The sequence below is a fragment of the Haliotis rubra genome, unplaced genomic scaffold, assembly GCF_003918875.1.
Source record: "Haliotis rubra isolate DU_JTF1 unplaced genomic scaffold, ASM391887v1 Scf14, whole genome shotgun sequence".
NCBI lineage: Eukaryota > Metazoa > Mollusca > Gastropoda > Lepetellida > Haliotidae > Haliotis > Haliotis rubra.
In genome coordinates this window covers 2,150,635-2,171,851 of record NW_025765336.1, presented here as the reverse complement: position 1 = coordinate 2,171,851, position 21,217 = coordinate 2,150,635, and the positions used below count along the sequence as shown (strand labels likewise).

The window sequence follows — 21,217 nt, the reverse complement described above, 5'->3', positions numbered from 1 at the left end:
CGATTCATTAGAGGTATGTAAAAACACACCTGTGCAAAGGAAACATTGGTCACCAATATGTTAATTTATGTCATTACTGCGATTATTTTAGTATACAGTGTTTGGCACTGGCTGTATTGACGTACAATATGTGATACTGAGATTGTGATACATACGATATGTGATATTGATGTTGTGATATATGTGATATGTGAATTGTAATAATAATAGTAATAGTCCACTTATATAGCGCCATTCCAGAATGAACATCTTGCTCAAAGCGCTAAGAAGGAAAAGGTGTGTTCAGGCAAATGCTTGACGGAACAAGTGAGTCTTGAGAGATGTTCGGAAAGAAGAATAGGTTGGAGAAGTTCGTAGTTCTTGAGGGAGAATGTATGTGATATAGCAGTTGTATGCTCCATGATGATGAAGATAGAAGGGCATCTTCCAGAGGCAGGCGCGAATAGCCTATACCCAAATCCACCTTCCTCCCAATCGGACATGTTAATAATCTTGTCAGAGAACATTTTACGAAATCAAATGTGGTTTGGTTTGGAACGTGTTTTGGCCACTGCCATCGTCAGCCGAATTTGCGTCGATGATAATCCAAATAATCCAAGTGGTGAACAGTTTAGTTATTAATCGACTTTTCTTACCGGACGTTTAAACATTCCGAGCAGCGATGACACGCTCCACCCACCCTCTCACCACACCCCGCATGAAATACGTCCCCTCAAGAAACGCATTGTTTGATCAATCGCGAACCCTCATATAAATTTCAGTACATCATACTGTCTGTTAGATTGTGCTGGCACATTCCAGTTATAACATAGTTGTTATCCATATATTTGTCAGTATTGTAATTCCCGGCTTGTAAAATGACACGCAAATGAATCATTTCTTAGTTACGCACACACGCGCCCCCATAAACAAACATATTAATATAGCAACCGCCACTTCTAATGGATTATGTGCTGCCCTCACTGATCCTGAACGTTGTCAACAGTGAAGCTACGTCTAGACTGTCAAGGTTGTTTACTGACACTGCACTTTGTATTCCTCGTGTGTCATCATGAGTCATGATCGCAGTCAGTACCCACGTAATGCATGAGACAGTACTATTATGCAATGACTAGTCCCCTTTGAACTTATAGTCCGTTTGGCTCAAAAGCGGACCGATGAATTGCAATCTAACTCGAAAACTAATAAACATAAAATACTCAATGAAACACTGATCATAATCAAAACGTCAGACCAACAAGGTGAGGTTTTTGCAGAATTTATGTCCTAAAAATAACAAAGTTGTTTAACAAACTATCATTAAAATATTGACACAGTTCACTATTTGTTACGAGGGAGGAGTGCAGAGAAAGGGACAGCCAGGTGTGCGAGAAAGGATGGAGACGGCACAGCACAGGTTAATGAATCAATAACTTTGTCGGCACTTGTGAACGTGCTTCTCTAACACCTGGCCGTCCTTTCTCTGAACTCCTCCCTCGTAAGAAATAGTGAACTGTGACAATATTTGAATTATTGTTTGTTAAACAACTTTTTTAATTTTAGGACATAAATTCTGCAAACAAATGACAGAGTTGGTCTGATGGTTTGATTAGGATCAGTGTTTCATTGAGTATTATATTTTATTAGTTTTCGAGTTAGATTGCAATTCATCGGTCCGCTTTTGAGCCAAACGGACTATAAATGTTAGAAAAGCTCAGTGTTAGTTGTAACACTGCTATACTGAGTCTCAGTAGGGCAGTGTAAGGAATAATACTGAGCCTTAGTTTACTTAGACTGCTTTGAAATAGAATTGTTGTTTGAGTGAGTGAGCGAATTTTAACAGAATTTCAGTCAAAATCAGGGAAATCCCAGTTGCTTCTGTTAGACATTTTCGTCTTCAGCATCTCATTGTGAACTACTTGAGAGATTGGTCTCTATCATAAATAGTAACCACATGTGTGTGGGACTTGGTTGACACATGTCATCGGTTCCCAATTGCGCAGATCGATGCTCATGCTGTTGATCACTGGATTGTCTGGTCCAGACTCGATTATTTGCAGACTGCCGCCATATAGCTGGAATATTGCTGCGTGCCCTCGTAAAACTAAATTCACTCACATAGTGTGTCACATATCTTTTTGTTATTAAATTGATGTTATGATATATGTGATATGTGAATTGTAATAATAATAGTAATAGTCCACTTATATAGCGCCATTCCAGAATGAACATCTTGCTCAAAGCGCTAAGAAGGAAAAGGTGTGTTCAGGCAAATGCTTGACGGAACAAGTGAGTCTTGAGAGATGTTCGGAAGAAGAATAGGTTGGAGAAGTTCGTAGTTCTTGAGGGAGAATGTATGTGATATAGCAGTTGTATGCTCCATGATGATGAAGATAGAAGGGCATCTTCCAGAGGCAGGCGCGAATAGCCTATACCCAAGTCCACCTTCCTCCCAATCGGACATGTTAATAATCTTGTCAGAGAACATTTTACGAAATCAAATGGGGTTTGGTTTGGAACGTGTTTTGGCCACTGCCATCGTCAGCCGAATTTGCGTCGATGATAATCCAAATAATCAAAGTGGTGAACAGTTTAGTTATTAAGACTTTTTTACAGGGACGTTTAAACATTCCGAGAAGCGATGACACGCTCCACCCACCCTCTCACCACACCCCGCATGAAATACGTCCCCTCAAGAAACGCATTGTTTGATCAATCGCGAACCCTTATATAAATTTCCAGTACATCATACTGTCTGTTAGATTGTGCTGGCACATTCCAGTTATAACATAGTTGTTATTCATATATTTGTCAGTATTGTACTTCCCGGCTTGTAAAATGACACGCAAATGAATCATTTCTTAGTTACGCACACACGCGCCCCATAAACAAACATATTAGTATAGAAACCGCCACTTCTAATGGATTATGTGCTTCCCTCACTGATCCTAAACGTTGTCAACAGTGAAGCTGCGTCTAGACTGTCAAGGTTATTTACCGACACTGCACTTTGTATTCCTCGTGTGTCATCATGAGTCATGATCACAGTCAGTAACCACATGCATGCATGAGACAGCAATATTATGCAATGAATAGTCCCCTTTGAAATCATTCTAAGTACCGAAGCTTCGACTCAGTGTTAGTTTTACACTGCTATACGGAGTCTCAGTAGGGCAGTGTAACGAATATTGACTACTAGACTACTTAGGACTACTTCGAGAAAGGGATGGAAATAGAATTGTTGCTTGAGTCGGAGTGAGCGTGGTTTTAAACAGAATTTCAGTTAAAATCAGGGAAATCCCAATTGCTTCTGTTAGACATGTTCGTCTTCAGCATCTCATTGTGAACTACTTGAGGAGAGATTGGTCTCTATCATAAATAGTAACCACGTGTGTGGGACTTGGTTGACACATGTCAGTTGTTACACTGCTATACCGAGTCTCAGTAGGGCAGTGTAACGAATAATACTGAGCCTAAGTTTACTTAGACTGCTTTGAAATAGAATTGTTGCTTGAGTGAGTGAGCGGGTTTTAAACAGAATTTCAGTCAAAATCAGGGAAATCCCAGTTGCTTCTGTTAGACATTTTCGTCTTCAGCATCTCATTGTGAACTACTTGAGAGATTGGTCTCTATCATAAATAGTAACCACATGTGTGTGGGACTTGGTTGACACATGTCATCGGTTCCCAATTGCGCAGATCGATGCTCATGCTGTTGATCACTGGATTGTCTGGTCCAGACTCGATTATTTGCAGACCGCCGCCATATAGCTGGAATATTGCTGCGTGCCCTCGTAAAACTAAACTCACTCACATATGTGTGTCACATATCTTTTTGTTATTAAATTGATGTTATGATGTTTTCTACTTGTAAATATTATTTTTAATGAAGAAATATGTATTTGAGAAGCCCCTTTACACCTTATACATTTACTTATAATGGACGTGTGTATCTGTACATACATGGTCTCGTTTGTGCTATATGGCCGAACTAATGACGAAGCGACGTAAAATTTTAACTCGCTTACTCACTTTAGTCAGTGACACCAACAAGACCTGCTTAGTTCTCACATAGCATCTTAATTAAGACTTACCTGTTCAACAGCAATAGATTGTAAATATGTTATACACATGTACCTATGAATTCTGTTAAGCACCCTGTGGTGTGGCGTTTAAGCGCAATATATGAATCCATATCATTATTATTATTACATAGCCTGCACCACAGTCGGGCGTAACGACTTACAGATCATATTCCAGTCCTTTTAATTGACCATTGTTACTGTCAGTTTATGCGTGATATCAAATGTATGAGAAAACCGAGCTTGTGTTTCACTATTAATGTTATCCCATGTGTGTTGAATAGAGTGTATGAAAGAAGGGAATATGTGCCATTACAAGTGTACGTGTGTATTGTATATCATAACGGTGTGCTTCAGTCTATATGGTTATAGGTTAAGAACGTTATAATGGTTGTAAATCCCACAACTCAACATATTGAGTGAGCATGGCTTTACGCCGCTGTTGGCAATATTCAAGCAATACCATGGCGGGGGAAACCAGAAATCTGCTTCACACATTGTACACATGTGGGGAATCGAACCCGGGTTTTCGGCGTGACGAACGAAAGCTTTAACCACTAGGCTACCCCACCAGCCCACCTCAACATAGCCAAACGACAGTCGTATCGCTAAGATCCCTTTGTGGAACAGCCTATGGTTGTACAAAGCGTTACAACTATCGTAAGTCTTTCTTAGGGTACGGGAGTTACGGTCATCGTAACGTTAAGCGGGACCAAAGTGTTACAACTATCGTAAGTCTTTCTTAGGGTACGGGAGTTACGGTTATCGTAGCGTTAAGCGGGACCAAAGTCACGGTCCGCAAAGCGTTCATAACGTTACGAGCTGTCGTATGTACAGCTGATCATATGATTACGAATAACGTAGTGCTACGAACGCTTGTTTGGATCGGGCCCCAGGACTTGGTTTAATTGAATGACAGCTTGTACTAATACAAGTGCAAAATCAATTGTATCATATCTGTATATTCCTGTCATTGTAGTTACAGGTACCTGTTTCCACGGTGATTATAACGCTAGAATCATCGGGACTTCCTTACATTATCACAGCCATACCGTAGTCATTGCACTGAAAATCCATTGTGGAACAGGACCCTGGTGTAACTGAATGTGCATATGGATATATGATAATTATACAATTCAATTAAAGACTTATTAATGCCTTATTTCAACATCAATCAGCTTGTATTCATGAATGTCAGCTGTCTCAAGACATTGTCATTTACATAATATTCCAGATCGACCAAATACTCTGTGGTTTTTTTAGTGTTTTTTTATTGAGTTGTTGCTCTTTGAATTGTTGTTGTTTATACCTACTTACTATGTCACGCCGCTGTTATAATGTTGTGGAATCGCCTGATGTCACGTACACATTTTCTGTATAGTTTTTCACGATATAAAGACATCACATGTTTCTTGCAATGAATGTATTGGAACATGTTTAATTTTAAAAATGAATGTTTTATGATGACACATACCTACTGCTCAACTAGGTCCCGTCCTATTGCGCAACTGAGTACAATAACCAGTTTGGAATTTTGACACCAATTCATTTAACTGGATACATAATTATTAATCAGTATTATTTGATACATCTAAGTACTTGTATAATGCAACGCTACGCTCCTTCTAATTCTTGCAAACACGTCGTAAATACCATTTTCTTATGAAACAATGAATTGGAATTCAGTGTAACCATAGTGGTTTGTGATGTCTATTTTCACTTTCACACGAGAAAATTCGGATCGGCTGAAAAGTAGGTCATTGTCTGAATAGATTAATGAGACTTATGTTTCGGTTTGTACATAGGACATACAAACAAAACATGACACGCATCTTCAGCTCAATTAAAGTTTGTTAGAGTACATATTTTCGTACACCTCGACATATCTATCATATGTTTTCTTTGAGACCACAATGTTTTATTAATGTTCCTGGAAGTCAGTTTCACTACAAATCTTAACATAACATACGCAATATTCAACTCTTTATACATTAATAATATTACCTGTAGATACATTTACATTTTACTCATATGGGGAATCGAATATTTGCTTGATCTCATAATTGTAGTTGACCCAATGATACATTTTGTTTCTGAGAATGTCAAAACAAACAGTGATTATAAAAATGGTTTGAAATATTAAATGGTCTTGTGTTTGCTATTTGTATAATGTCTTCGTTCTATGTTTTTGCATAAATAAATAAACCACTCCGGAGTTGTTTACTTTTGTTTATCTTTCGTGACAGTGCATCGAACTGTACAGCAGAGAAACAACAACCAGATCATTGTATCCACACACAACACATGCACTAAACAGAAGAATTTTATAACCGCTTGTTTACTGTTTTTCTCTCGAAATGTCAAGATGCCCTGTTGAAATTCTATGTAGAAATTTCAAGGTAGATTCCAAGCTGCAATTTAAAGATAATGATTTCATAACCTTGAAATTTCAACGAACCTACTTAAGATTTCAACAGATACCTTGAAATTTCACCTTAGTATCTTCACATTTTAGGTAAAAAATACTATGGCCCCAGAAGGCTTCAGCTATCGCCTCGTGTCTCTCATACATACATACGTGCATGCGTGCGTGTGTGCGTGCGTGCGTGAGTGCGTGCGTTAGCAAACTACTGCAATATGGGCGTGGGCCACTTTAGGATTTTGTTGACCACTGAAGGGTCTTTTACATATTCACACATTTTCAAGCTGTTGCTTCAACACTTCTTCCGCTAGCCTTGAACGACAGTCACCGATCCCATTAGTATCGAAACATGTGAGGGGCACTTCACAATTTGACAAACTGGTGTAAGGTGTAATTTCCCCCGTTGATTTTACCATACATTCCTGTATGTTTTCAGGTGAACAATTGACTAGCCTTTAAATGTGTTTCCATACGTCACCAGTGGGGAGAATTTGATCATTACTAAACTGACGATCAAAAGAAGTTGTCACATGCTTTGGTGGACTCTAAAACAAAACGAACACTCAAGTTATGTTGATGTAAACAAATATTTATAGTTCATTAATATGTTATCAATCTTGCACAATATTGAGGTGATGGACTTATAAAATCATTAGTAACAGTTACTGTGAAACACTAGGGGTACAAATGTCGTTTTTTCACACAACCTGGAAAAGCAACTGTGGCCAATAATTGGTGAACCCTGTGACTGGGGACTTGAGAGACGCCATCAGTGTGACCTCCTCTGGCAAGAATGCATGCTTCACAACGCCTTCTCATGGATGACGTCAACCGTCTGATGACGTAAGCCGGTATGCGTTGCCACGTATCGTTTAAGGCATTCTCCGGGTCGTGAGGATTAGTTGGCTGTTTGGGACGTCTCCTCAGCTCTCTATCAAGATGATCCCATTGGTGTTCTATGGGAGACATGTCGGGGAACGTGAGGGCCATGGCAAGACGGCTACATTGACGTTGTTTAGAAAGTTCGGAGTGATCCTGACTGTGTGGGGACGTGCATTGTCTTGTTGCAGAAGGGTACTGCTACCGGTCTCAGGGCTTCGTCAATAAACCGTTGTGCATTCAGGTTGCCACGGATAAGAACCTGTGGCGTCTTCTGGTCACCACAAATCCCACCCCACACCATGAGACCACCGCCTCCTTGGGGATGGACGTTGTGGACACAATTTGGAGCCAATCTGTCGTTTCTACGGCGGTACACCCGGACTCTCCCGTCTGCATGGAACATATTAAATCTACTCTCATCAGTGAAAAGAATACGTTGCCATTCTCGCCGCTGGCAACGTTGTACACGTCGGGCCCATTGTAGTCAGGCGAGGCGATGTTGGGCGGTCAGCGCCATCCCGCGGAAGGGTCGGTAGGCCCTGATACCGACATGAAGCAATCATCTTCTCACTGTGTTGTCGGCTTACCTGGTGACCCAATGCCGTTGCTGCAGATTCCGTCACTGTCAGGAACCGATTGCGTAGATGTAACGTGCGTAGATATCTATCTTGTCCGGGTGTTGTGACGCGTGGTCTGCCACTCCGAGGTCTGTCACAGGTTCTGCCAGTCTGGTGCTACCGCTGGAACAACTTAGTAATGGTCTGACGTGAGCATCCAAAGGTTCTTGCAAAACGTGTCTTTGGCGTCCCCGTCACGGCCATACCAATGGCTCTCTCCCTCTCTTCTGCACTTAAACGTGGCATCGCTCTGATGTTGTTGGTTTTTTTTGGTTGATGTGGCAGTGTGTGACCATTTGGATTGAAATATATAGTGGTATCTGCATGGAACGTCCATGGAAAAACAAAAAACGTATTTTTGGTTTTAGGGTCGCAGTACGTGCATTGACGGGTGCATGAGCTGGGTGGACTATGTTCGAATGCAGTGTTCCCATAAGTCACTAACATGTGTTCTACCCCGGTTTGGGATTGTATTCATTCATTAACAATCTTTAAAGCTGCCCGCGATGATATTGCTTTGCCAAAAAGATTAAATCATGTCGAAGACATAGAACTCTACTGCAGTGTATTTTAATTGGTGTGTAGCATGGCTTCACGTCATCATTGTCAATTGAAATTGACATCGTTCCATATTCGCATCGTGGACCACGCTTTGCGGTACGCTTTATAGGAGATATGGTCCTGCGCTTTTCTTCAGGACTGTCGCATGCTTTGCACGGTAATCTGCTGTGCTGTAATGTCGATGAAAACCTGGCGACGCGACCGGCAATGTATCCCTGAGCGTTCAGTGATATAAAAGAAGTCCTTTATTTTGTCAAGAATCTGCTCCCAAGCTTTTAGTCTTTAATGTGCTACTGCGTCTGGCGTGATGACCGGTAATGCCGGAAAGTCTGTTTCCAGGCCTATTGATGCGTTCAGCCTGGAGTTGTGGGTATTTGTTTGCACTCTTTTCTTTCATTTGGGGTTCGTCTCAAAGAAGTTTTTCTTTTCGCCCCATACGTTGTGTATTCACACGATAAATGTTGAACGCCTTAGCGCTTGCAGTGACTTTTGACATATAGGACCAAGAACAGAAATGTCTAACAACCAAAGGCAACTTCAGAACAACGTTTAAAGTGTTGTGTGTGGTAAGTTTCTGTTTGGCACAGAACAGCCAAGTAGCCCGTGAAAGTTTTTTGAAGACAACTTTTGCCCAAAAGTAGCGTCCAATATGGCGGCCATCATATAAACATAGGCACATTTGACGGATGCTACTGTGTAGAAAACATGGCATTACAAAGTATGCAACGTTTGAAAGCCGTAGCCCTTGTAGTTTTAGTGCGTACATTTGGGAGGCATATGCAGTCAGGATTTTGTTGAAAAACATCACCAAAACTTCAATCCCAAATAGCGTCCAAACGGTGCATTTGATGACTTTGAGCCGTCCAGGTGAAATTGTAGGTATTTTGATTGCGCATCTGCTCAAGAACTTGCAGTGTATTTTAATTGTGTGTAGCGCTAGCTCTCGTCATTGTCAACTGAAATTGACATCGTCTCCCATATCTGCACGTGGACCACGCTTTGCAGTGGTAGTCGCTTTATAGGAGATATGGTCCTTGCGCTTTCCTTCAGACTGTCGCATGTTTTGCACGGGTAATCGTCCGTGCTGTAAATGTTAATAAAACTTATGACACATTCGGCAATGTATCCCTGGGCCGTCGGTGATATAAAGAAGTCCCTATTTCGTTAAATCTGCCCAAACTTTGGGTTTTTGAATGTAAGCATTATTTATGATGACTGGTACGTTGTTGGAAGACTGTTTGCGTCATATTGAGCGTGTTCAGCCTGGAGTTGTGGGTGAGTTTGTTTGGTACTCTTTTTCTTTCATTTGGGGTTCGTCTCAAATAGTTTTTTTTCTTTTCGCTCCCATACGTTGTATTCACACGGATAATGTTGAACGCCTTAGCGCTTGCAGTGACTTTTGACATAGGACCAAGAACAGAAAATGTTCAACAACCAAAGGCAACTTCAGAACAATCGTTTAAAGTGTTGTGTGTGGTAAGTTTCGTTTGGCACAGAACAGCCAAGTAGCCCGTGAAAGTTTTTGAAGACAACTTTTGCCCAAAAGTAGCGTCCAATATGGCGGCCATCATATAAACATAGACACATTTGACGATGCTACTGTGTAGAAACATGCATAGACACAAAGTATGCAAAGTTTGAAAGCCGTAGCCCTTGTAGTTTTAGTGCAGCACATTTTGGGAGGTATGCAGTCAGGATTTTGCTGAAAAACATCACCAAAAACTTCAATCCCAAATAGCGTCCAAACGGTGCATTTGAGCGACTTGAGCCGTCCAGGTGAAATTGTAGGCATTTTGATTGCGCATCTGCTCAAGAACTGCGGCACACATTGGAGCATTAGTTTTGGAGATATTTGCATTTGCATTTGAAATTTTTGAATTAATTTTCAATTATCTGCCCTTTGCTATTGGGCCTACAGCCTAGAGATTTTAATGGGGAATATCTACACCTTGGTGGGCATCTGGGTGAATTTTTCAAGCGAAATAATAATACGGCGGAAAAATAAATAAAGTCTTATAATGCGCTAATCTCCACGCAACAAAGCATGCTCAAAGGGCTAACATCCTGATTATTATTACCCCGGATAACCCAAGCTGCCTGTTAGGCGCTAGAAGGTTATAGTCATATGACTTTATCAACCGGGTACCCATTTTCTGCTGGGTGAACAGAGGCAATTTTGAACAAACTCACTTGCCTAAGGTGAGACCACATGCATCACATGCGCTTCGTTGTGGTGCAGGACTGAAGTCCTAGAAACTCTCAGGAGTCAAGCTGCCAACACGGTCACCCATCCAAGGATTGTCTGAGCCCAACGTTGCTTAACTTCAACTGATTCGTGACCTGAGCGCTATGCACAGGACCACGTGCCATCACAATCATGCAATGCAAAATCCTTGTTAACCGTTTTGTACAAAACTGTCTTATTTCAGTTGTGGATGAGATCAACCAGCCATGGCTATGTAAAGTGTTATTTCCGGCTCCTTCCATCCTGAAGAATTCCATTCAAGATCACATCGATTCACTTTAACTTAACATTCTTAATAACCAAATGGACACATGAGAAATTCACTAAACAGATTACAACGTATTGCAAAGGTAACGCATTTCTTGATTAAAGCATCTCCACACCCCCAACACCGAACATCGGAATGGAAGTCATTATTACGTCTGTGGCGACTCGTTGCGGTCGGGTTCGATTCCCCACATGGGTACAATGTGTGAAGCCAATTTACGGTGTCACCCGCCGTGATATTGCTGGAATATTACTAAAAGCGGCGTAAAACTAAACTCTCTCATTCACTCACACTGTGGCGACACTAATTATTATACTGTCTCCAACAACATGAAGGAAAGTTGCAGTAATTATGCAGATGGATTCCAAAATCGAAATTTAAGAAAGCACATTAACAACTGATGCATCATGCCAACAGTCCGTATGGCCATCTTTAAAATCATGTTAATAGTTGTGTGTCCAGTACTATCATGTCGCCGCCGAATAGCTGCAAACTTGCTGACGCAGCGTAAAACATCATTCACTCACTCACCGTTATAACATAATGTATTTATAACATACCTGTTTCAGCTCTTCATAATACACAAGGAGTATTGGATGGTCTGGGTAGTTCTGAAGAGCCCTTTCCCAGCTCGACATATTCTCAAACCAGCTACCCCACTCCACTACCACACGGGGGAAAACAATAGACAGTAAAATGTCAATAAACAACAATCTTTCTATTTATAAAAACAGAGTCACAACGCAACATATATCTCCTCATTCTCTGTAGAACGCTTTAAGTATGGGGAGATGCTAACAGACGAATCCCTTAATCACTTAGGGTGTGTATTGCAAAATCCGATAATTATAAATTTTATGAAATCGGTGTTTGGAGAATGTAAGTAAAATAATAAAAACTGGATGTTATCATCATCAATATTAACATTTAATAGCAAATGCGATTATTAGTAAATAATATGATTCGTCACTACCCAAAATAGTGTGTCCCACATGTTCCTTAAAGCTCTCATTTCAAACATATATTTACTTGCACATACTTGTATGTCAGACAAGGCATCATAATGAGACAAACATCCATTTTTCTCACTGGCAGACTATGCAAGATAAATTGTGTAAGGAAGAGTTATCTCCCACTATATGTCTTTAAACTTACATGTATCCAGTAAGATAATGCGTATAATTTGTAACTGCGATATGCAAAATACACTCACTTTTTCCACCGATACTTAGTTCTAACCAATCCGACAATGGCATATTCCACAGCTTGTCATATGAAAGATTAATCTTCTTAATGCATGTATACCAGGATACCAAGGCGTCTTTTGGATCCCGAATGAGGTACACAATTTTCGTCTTCCGGTCTATTACCTCCCTTGGTAGTTCTTCAAATAGAAGGTGGGAACTAAGAACTCTTGGTGATGGGAACTTGTCAAGTTCTTCCTGCGATGCCTGCTCCAGGTGGAGAGATTCCTTCCGGTCCGGAATGGTCTCTATGACTCCATTCAGCAGCATGTTGATGATCTCAAAGTTCCAGTGTGTTCCTGTGAAGCGACAAAACCAGTGTTCCAGATAGTTCTGTCATATGGTCTCTGCCATAAGGAACCTCGATTCTGCAATACCGCCTATATTATGAGCATGTAAATGTGTTTATGAATCACAATGAGTATGATTTAACGCCTCTTTCAGCAATATTCCAGCAATATCACGGCGGGGACACCAGAAATGGGCTTCACACATTGTACCCATATGGGAAATCGAACCCGGGCCTTTGGTTTGACGAGCGAATGCTTTAACCATTGAGCTACCACCCCTATTGTGCAGTGACGTCACTTACCTGACCTCATGTACCCACATAGCAGGACATCATCATCGCGGAGTTTCAAATTGGGAATATTCAAGAGAAGGTCCTCATCAAAGACGAAAGGAAATGGTCGTCCGTTGACTTCTAAGATTTTGTGGAGGTTGGTCGGGTCAGAGCTGGGAGACACTGTAATGATGGGCATGGTTGACGGCGACTTGTCACCTAGAAGACAGTCACTACTTGCAATAATATTGTCATCCTCATCTCTTCACGAAACTATCGTAGCCATGGCAATGTGATTCACAGTTTTGCCCTACCAACCAAAATGTGGCCAGCGGATGGATGCCAACCTATCCTAATACCCACCTAGAATATTCAATCATTTGGGCAGGTTTAGGTATCAGTGAGTGAGTTTAGTTTAACGACGCACTCAGCAATATTCCAGCTATATGGCGGCGGAATGTATATAATCGAGTCTGAACCAAACAACCTAGTGATCAACAGCATGAGCATCCATCTACGCAATTGGGACACGATGGTGTCAACTAAATCAGCGAGCCTGACCACCCGATCCCTCTTACGACACGAATGGGTTGCTGAGGACCAATTCTGACCCTGATCGTCACAGGTAAACTGTTCCGTGGAAGGGCTCAACCCACGTTCCATCAACAGTCACAAAGCATGCAAGGAGTCTTCTGGCTCAGCTTCAATCATATCTAACCCGGATTTTCATGGGTGAGAAATAATATCGAATTATCCGATATTAACGGAAACTCCGTCAACAAATTTCGATCCCCTTTTTATACCCTGCCAAAAGTATTAAAAAAAGAAACATATTTAAGCCCTCTGTCCTCAGCTGGAAAAGTAGATACGTAACCATGGGATCAACAACAAAAGAGATGTAAGATAATATACCAAACACAGCGAGGAGTGAGTGAGTATTGTTTTACGCCGCTTTTAGCAATATTCCTGCAATATCACAGGCGGGGGACACCAGAAATGGGCTTCACACATTTTACCCAAGTGGGGATTCGAACCCGGGTCTTCGGAGTGACGTCCGAATGCTTTAACCACTAGCTGCCCTATTGCTCCACAACATGGAGGAGACTACTCTCGATAATCAACACGGTTGGTACACTGACACGGATGTAAAGAGGTTGGCCTGAACTAGGTAGACTCTTTGCTTCGTTGCCACAGCCAAGTAGTGGGTGAGTGAGTTGGTAGAGTCCACCGTGTCAAACTAGTGTAGGGAAAGCCTATACATTCATGCATACTCTAGATCAGAAAATGACAGGACAACCAAGAATAGCATTACATTTCCAAATACTCTCCCTCCTCCACTCACCAGTGTCCGCCCCCACGATAAAGACCGTGTTTCACAGTAACAAGCGTTACATTGCTAATCTCCCAATCGACCTACTCCATTTGATACGTATGTGAGCTGCCAGCTGATTGGGTAGTCTAGTCACGGAGCCAGGTCAACGAGGACCAAAATGTCAACACGATTCCTTTTCGTTAACGCGTTCTATTTTAAGTTTTAAGGACGATTGTTTGTGCTGACATGCCCATATATCTATATAGGACACAGAGAGGTTGCCAACAGTGATGCAATAACGGTTCTTAAAGTAAACGTTGAAGAGATTGTGATTGCACGAGAACGCAACATCAACCTTTGAGCCCTACTCAAACAACTTTACACGTTGTAGGTCAGTGGGTGGAGTTTCACAATATGTTTTAAATTTGCAGAAGACCAGAGTCACATGAAACGTTGATACAGAACAACGGTACAGATATATAGTTTTTAACTGCCTACCTGTTGATTCCTACAGACAACAGATGGGTGGTTTTAACTAGACCCTCCTCGATGTTGCAACACACCAAGGCAAGGGACCGTTTAAGTAGGTTGCGTTTCTGCGATCAGATTTAGATTCATGAACAATGTTCTCCTCAGGGATGATTCAGTCGTGAGTTTTCTAATCGCGGTACATGAGCCACATATACTGTGCCATAATAAATAAACTAGACTAAGGCCTAGTCTCTGAATATATATAATTTTGATAGTAACAAACAAGCCCATTTAAATTGAAAAGAAGCCCCAGGGAGACCAGAGATTCAGAACCTGAGGAAATCTAGACTTGCTTTATTTAGGGCTTTAGCACTGCAGAGAGGGCTTGGCAGTAGGGAAATTAATGTGGTTCAGGGACTGTGAGACAGACTATAAATATAAACGTACAATCAAAATTACGGTTACTTGAATTTCTATTCACAGAGTCTAGTTAAATCAATGCCTTGAAAAGTAAACAATTACGTTAAAACAATTATTTAGTGCCAGTCAGTAATATTGTAGTGATATACACATCAATTTTCTTTAGACAGAATCACATCCCTACAGAACGTCTACCTACAGTGTGACCTGTGAAGATCCGGGTTAGAATTGGTCTTCAGTAACCCATGCTTGTCGTAAGAGGCGACTAACGGGATCGGGTGGTCAGGCTCGCTGACTTGGTTGACACATGTCATCGAATCCCAGTGACGTAGATCGATGCTCATGCTGTTGATCACTGGATTATCTGGTCCAGACTCGGTTATTAGTAAACCGCCGCCATATAGCTGGAATATTGCTGAGTGCGACGTAAAACTAAACCCATTCACTCACTTACATTCTTTACATTGCATTCAGAGGTTACATGTCAAGAGCTATCTGGATTAACACACACACACACACACACACACACACACACACACACTCACAAATATAATATCCTATCAAGGACATTCAAAAGGGGTAACCATCCATAGAAGGGAAATAAAGAAGTGGTAAATGTGCTGTTAATGAGGTACATAAAGTGTAATTATCCCCTTTAGGACATACTTAAGGTTAATTAGCATCGCGAGGATACGCACATGAGGTAAATAGCCTCTCAAGGACATACATAAGGGTAAATACCCTCTCAAGGACATACATATGGGTAAATACCCTCTCAAGGACATACATAAAGGTAAATAGCCTCTCAAGGACATACATAAAGGTAAATACCTTCTCAATGACATACATAAGGGTAAATACCTTCTCAAGGACATACATAAAGGTAAATAGCCTCTCAGGGACATACATAAAGGTAAATAGCCTCTCAGGGACATACATAAAGGTAAATACTCTCTCAAGGACATACATAAAGGTAAATAGCCTCTCATGGACATACATGAAGATAAATAGCCTGTCAGGGACATACATAAAGGTAAATAGCCTCTCAAGGACATACATCAAGGTAAATAGCCTCTCAAGGACATACATAAGGGTAAATACCTTCTCAAGGACATACATAAGGGTAAATACCTCCTCAAGGACATACATAAAGGTACATAGCCTCTCAGGGACATACATAAAGGTAAATAGCCTCTCATGGACATACATAAAGATAAATAGCCTGTCAGGGACATACATAAAGGTAAATAGCCTCTCAAGGACATACATCAAGGTAAATAGCCTCTCAAGGACATACATAAGGGTAAATACCTTCTCAAGGACATACATAAGGGTAAATACCTCCTCAAGGACATACATAAAGGTACATAGCCTCTCAAGGACATACATAAGGGTAAATAGCACCTCAAGGACTTACATAAAGGTAAATAGCCTCTCAAGGACATACATAAGGGTAAATAGCACCTCAAGGACTTACATAAAGGTAAATAGCCTCTCAAGGACATACACAAAGGTAAATAGCCTCTCAAGGACATATATAAAGGTAGATAGCCTCTCAGGGACAAACATAAAGGTAAATAGCCTTAATGTATGTCCTTATGTATGTCATTGAGAAGGTATTTACCCTGATGTATGTCCTTGAGAGGCTATTTTTAGCTTATGTATGTCCTTGAGAGGCTATTTACCTTATGTAAATAGCCTCTCAGGGACATACATAAAGGTAAATAGCCTCTCAAGGACATACATAAAGGTAAATAGCCTCTCAAGGACATACATAAGGGTAAATACCTTCTCAGGGACATACATAAGGGTAAATACCCTCTCAAGGACACACATAAAGGTAAATAGCCTCTCAGGGACATACATAAAGGTAAATAGCCTCTCAAGGGCATACAGAAGGGTAAATAGCCTCTCAAGAACTTACATAAAGGTAAATAGCCTCTCAGGGACATACATACAGGTAAATACCCTCTCAAGGACATACATCAAGGTAAATAGCCTCTCAGGGACATACATAAAGGTAAATAGCCTCTCAAGGGCATACATAAGGGTAAATAGCCTCTCAAGAACTTACATAAATGTAAATAGCCTCTCAGGGACATACATACAGGTAAATACCCTCTCAAGGACATACATCAAGGTAAATAGCCTCTCAGGGACATACATAAAGGTAGATACCTTCTCAAGGACATACATAAGGGTAAATAGCCACTCAAGGACATACATAAAGGTAAATAGCCTCTCAAGGACATACATAAAGGTAAATAGCCTCTCAAGGACATATATAAAGGTAAATAGCCTCTCAGGGACATACATAAAGGTAAATAGCCTCTCAAGGACATACATAAGGGTAAATAGCCTCTCAAGGACATACATAAGGGATAAACATCATACACGCACAGTTGTGTAGCCTGAAAACGGTAACACCTCGAATAACATTGAATCACGTATGATCTACGGAAATTACCGATGTTTTGCGAATGCAAATCGATAGAGGGGAGATGACTAAATTTGTTTTTCTTGTCTTGTCGTCTGGTACTCCATACTATGATCCGATACCAATGCTTCTAACAGTTCAAAATTACCATTGAGGTGTTCGGTAAGATAAATACGTTGTTCACTGGTCACTCGGGGACCATGGGTTGATCTACCCTCGATGTTCTTTTTATGTTCCCCTCGCCCTTATTGTCAGTCAACAGACTGGGCAGTAATTAACCTGAAGTGCCGACAGTACAACTTGGTACTTGGGATGCAAACGTGACATTTCGCAATCGACATCGGCATATTTGACATGTCTTTTCCTAAACCTCATCAATCACATTTGTGTCAACAGAGACACGATAGGTCTGTCTAACTGAGTTCATTTTCATAGGTTAGGGGCTGTTTGCCTCACGTTTGAGACTGCTCGGGCCTGTTCCAGAGAATATTCTAATTATCATTTTCAATGAACCCATTGTCATATTTTGGGTTGTACTAAGGATGGAGTTCTGAGGCAAAACAAGTGAGTGAGTGGGTTTACTTTTACGCCGCTTTTAACAATATTCCAGCAATATCACGGCGGGGGACACCAGAAATGGACTTAACACATTGTGCCCATGTGGGGAATCGAACCCGGGTTTTCGGCGTGACGAGCGAACGCCTTAACCACTAGGCTACCCCACCGCCCCCCAAACAAGAGACTGAGCACATACTATGTGTTGGATGTTAAAAGTATAGATTTGGCATTATTGGTATGTAACTGACAATATAATAGTGTGGGAATAGAATAGTCCCTTACAGGATCAGTAAGTGAGTGAGTGAGTTTAGTTTTACGCCGCACTCAGCAATATTCCAGCTATATGGCGGCGGTCTGTAAATAATCGAATCTGGACCAGACAATCCAGTGATCAACAGCATGAGCATCGATGAGACACAAGAGTGTAACATGTAATCGTTTGTTTGTTTGTTTGTTTAACGCTGCATTTAGCAATGCTCCAGCTTGATGACGGCGGTCTGTAAATGTTCGGATCCAGACAATCTGCAGTCATGAACATCGATCTACGCAACTGGGACACGATGTCATGCATCAACCATTTCTACGAGAATACCACCCGTTCCCCTTTCCAAGCCGGACCTTCACGGGTAATAACCTGTAACAAAACATAAGGTTGTTCAGCCATCAATATAATAATAAGATATGATGGAAAGATCTTACAAAACCTAGAAGTATGTGTTTAAATGTAACTTCCACGACACGGTCGACGCGCTGCAACTATCCCAAGCGGCGCGTGGTCCTGTGCTCAAAGCTCAGGTCACAAATCGGTGAAGTTAAGCAGCGTCGAGCTCGGAGAGTCCTTGGATGGGTGACCGTGTTTGACAGCTTGACTCCTGAGAGTTTCTAGGACTTCAGTCCTGCCCCTCAACGAAGCACAAGTGACACATGTGGTCTCACCTTAGGCAAGTGAGTTTGTTCAAAATTGTCTCTGTTCACCCAGCAGGAAAATGGGTACCCCGTTGAAAAAGTCATATGACTATAACCTTCTAGTGCCTAACAGGCAGCTTGGGTTATCCGGGGTAATAATGTGCTGTGCCTTGATTGTTAGCGCTATGAGCATACATAGTGTGGAGTTTGGCGCTATATAAATTATTATTATTATTAAGCCAATAGTATTTCGAACCTTTTCGCGCTACGATAGCCCTATGGAACTTGCATGTTGGACCAGGATAATCCCCTAAATACATGATGATATTCGTTGATTGAGTTTAGTTTAGTTTTGTGCCGCTTGTAGCAATATTATAGCAATATCACGAGGGACACCAGAAATAAGCTTCACATATCGATGTGACGGGCGAATGCTTTAACCACTAGTCTACACCACCGACCCTACGTGATGATAATACTTTTTAGGAACATCTACTATTGTCCTAATCTTGAACTATTTATTTCATCCACATATAACATGGATCATTTGGAAAAAAACACCAGTTAGTATCTACACCAGTTGCAAGTTGTAAAAATGTTATTTGTTCTTATACGCTAGTACTGACGGATATCTCATATTGTCAGATATTGTACCTGACAGTAATATCGTAGTACTTCATAACGATTGGTACACTTACAGAGGCCTATAACTCGTAAATTCTGCTGAACTGACAAACCTGTGACTATTGCAAATATTACATTAACACAATATTTCATAGATAAGTGTTCCTGTAAATCACGGTCACCCATCCAAGGACTCTCCGTAACCTCAACTGATTTGTGACCTGTGCGCTATGCACAAGGTGACCACCACCACATGGCCTTCTGCAAACCATGCCTATCGTTAGTAACGGGACCGGTTGGCCAGATTTGCTGACATAGTTGATGCATGTCACCATGTCCCATGATCGATTCTCATGATGTCAGTCACTGGGACCCGTGGAGGCCCGGGTTAGAATGAACCTTCAGTAACCCATGCTTGTCGTAAGAGGCGACTGACGGGATTGGTCGGATAGGCTCGCTGGCTTGGTTGACACATGTCATCGGTTCCCAATTGCGCAGATCGATACTCATGCTGTTGATCACTGGATCGTCTGGTCCAGAATCGATTATTTACAGACCGCCGCCATATAGCTGGAATATTGCTGAGTGCGGCGTAAAACTAAACTCACTCACTCAATCTCTGGGTTGGTCCAGTCAAATCTCAATGATTTACTACATTAGCAGCCTGTACATAAACCAGGCAAACCAATGATACTGTGAGCAACGATCCACGCCGAACAAAACGAAGACACCCAATCAACCAAATCTCACCGAGACTGACCACCCGATCCACACAGGATACTTAGCACAATTCCAGCCAGGTACTGGCTAAGCGGAATCAACATGTAAGCTCAGCCTTGGTGTACTGTCTGTAGGTCACGGCTCATGACATAACCAATTGCAAGTTTATCCTCAACGTTTCATGATACAATGGGATAATCATGAATGGTTCCTACAACAGTCATCGGCGTAAATAAGTTTCTATAAATTAATCCACTCATACACGTAGCCTATGTGATACATATCACTGACACACCATTGCTCCTCATAATGTGGTTATATAAGGCGTAATACGATTATGGTCTTTACGAAATGTTTGAACCTGGGATATATGTGCTTGTATATCCCGGCTCTGCGTGACGGTAAGTTTGTTATGAGCTCATGTGTCTGTTGGGCTAGTAACAGTGAAAGCGTTTTGATTGGTCTGATCATTCATCAAACATTAACGGTGATTCTGTTTGCCGAAATCTCAAACATCGAAACAGGTCTTGATGGGAGGCAAACAACATCCCAGAGAAATGCCATGATATAACAAAACTATTTCAAGTGGTCCTCTTTCGTATATAACAATAGTTCCTGAAGCAATCTCCATCGGAAATGCGTAATGAAGTAAAGGACAAAATTGTGCTTTGAAGAGGTGGTATGCAGGGTTGTGGTATTCCTCCGATCTTATTACCACTATTTCACAATGGAAGTTTCGTCTTCACGCGGTCCATTCAACAGGGCGTTCAGGGAGTTGAACAACAGGAACAACCTTGCCGGCCTGAAGTTGAGGAAGCAGCTGGTGAGCTTTGATCGAGAGAAGAAGTTTCTTCTTGAACATCTCGACAAGGACAAGATCGACGCATATGGATTCTTGAAACAGTTGC

At 41.3% G+C, this 21,217-nt stretch overlaps 1 protein-coding gene across 1 annotated transcript; it reads right to left on the bottom strand.

The window, feature by feature from the left end:
- Positions 1 to 11,583: 11,583 nt before the first annotated feature.
- Positions 11,584 to 14,760, bottom strand: LOC124268756 (sulfotransferase 1B1-like). The gene is made up of 4 exons (XM_046703783.1): positions 14,672 to 14,760; positions 12,892 to 13,094; positions 12,269 to 12,598; positions 11,584 to 11,719 (listed from the first exon to the last, which is right to left on the bottom strand). Exons 2-4 carry the CDS (start codon positions 13,058 to 13,060, stop codon positions 11,589 to 11,591), a joined length of 630 nt encoding a protein of 209 aa, XP_046559739.1. The 5' UTR covers positions 13,061 to 13,094; positions 14,672 to 14,760; the 3' UTR covers positions 11,584 to 11,588.
- Between the last annotated feature and the right edge of the window lie 6,457 nt (positions 14,761 to 21,217).

What these genes read in the sequence shown, in the direction of transcription:
- LOC124268756 (XM_046703783.1), bottom strand. Translation starts at nt 13,060, where the DNA reads ATGCCCATCATTACAGTGTCTCCCAGCTCTGACCCGACCAACCTCCAC. An exon ending in ATGTGGGTACATGAGGTCAG is followed by an intron (nt 12,599 to 12,891) that starts GTAAGTGACGTC and finishes GTCGCTTCACAG; the next exon opens with GAACACACTGGAACTTTGAG. An exon ending in ACTAAGTATCGGTGGAAAAA is followed by an intron (nt 11,720 to 12,268) that starts GTGAGTGTATTT and finishes CCCGTGTGGTAG; the next exon opens with TGGAGTGGGGTAGCTGGTTT.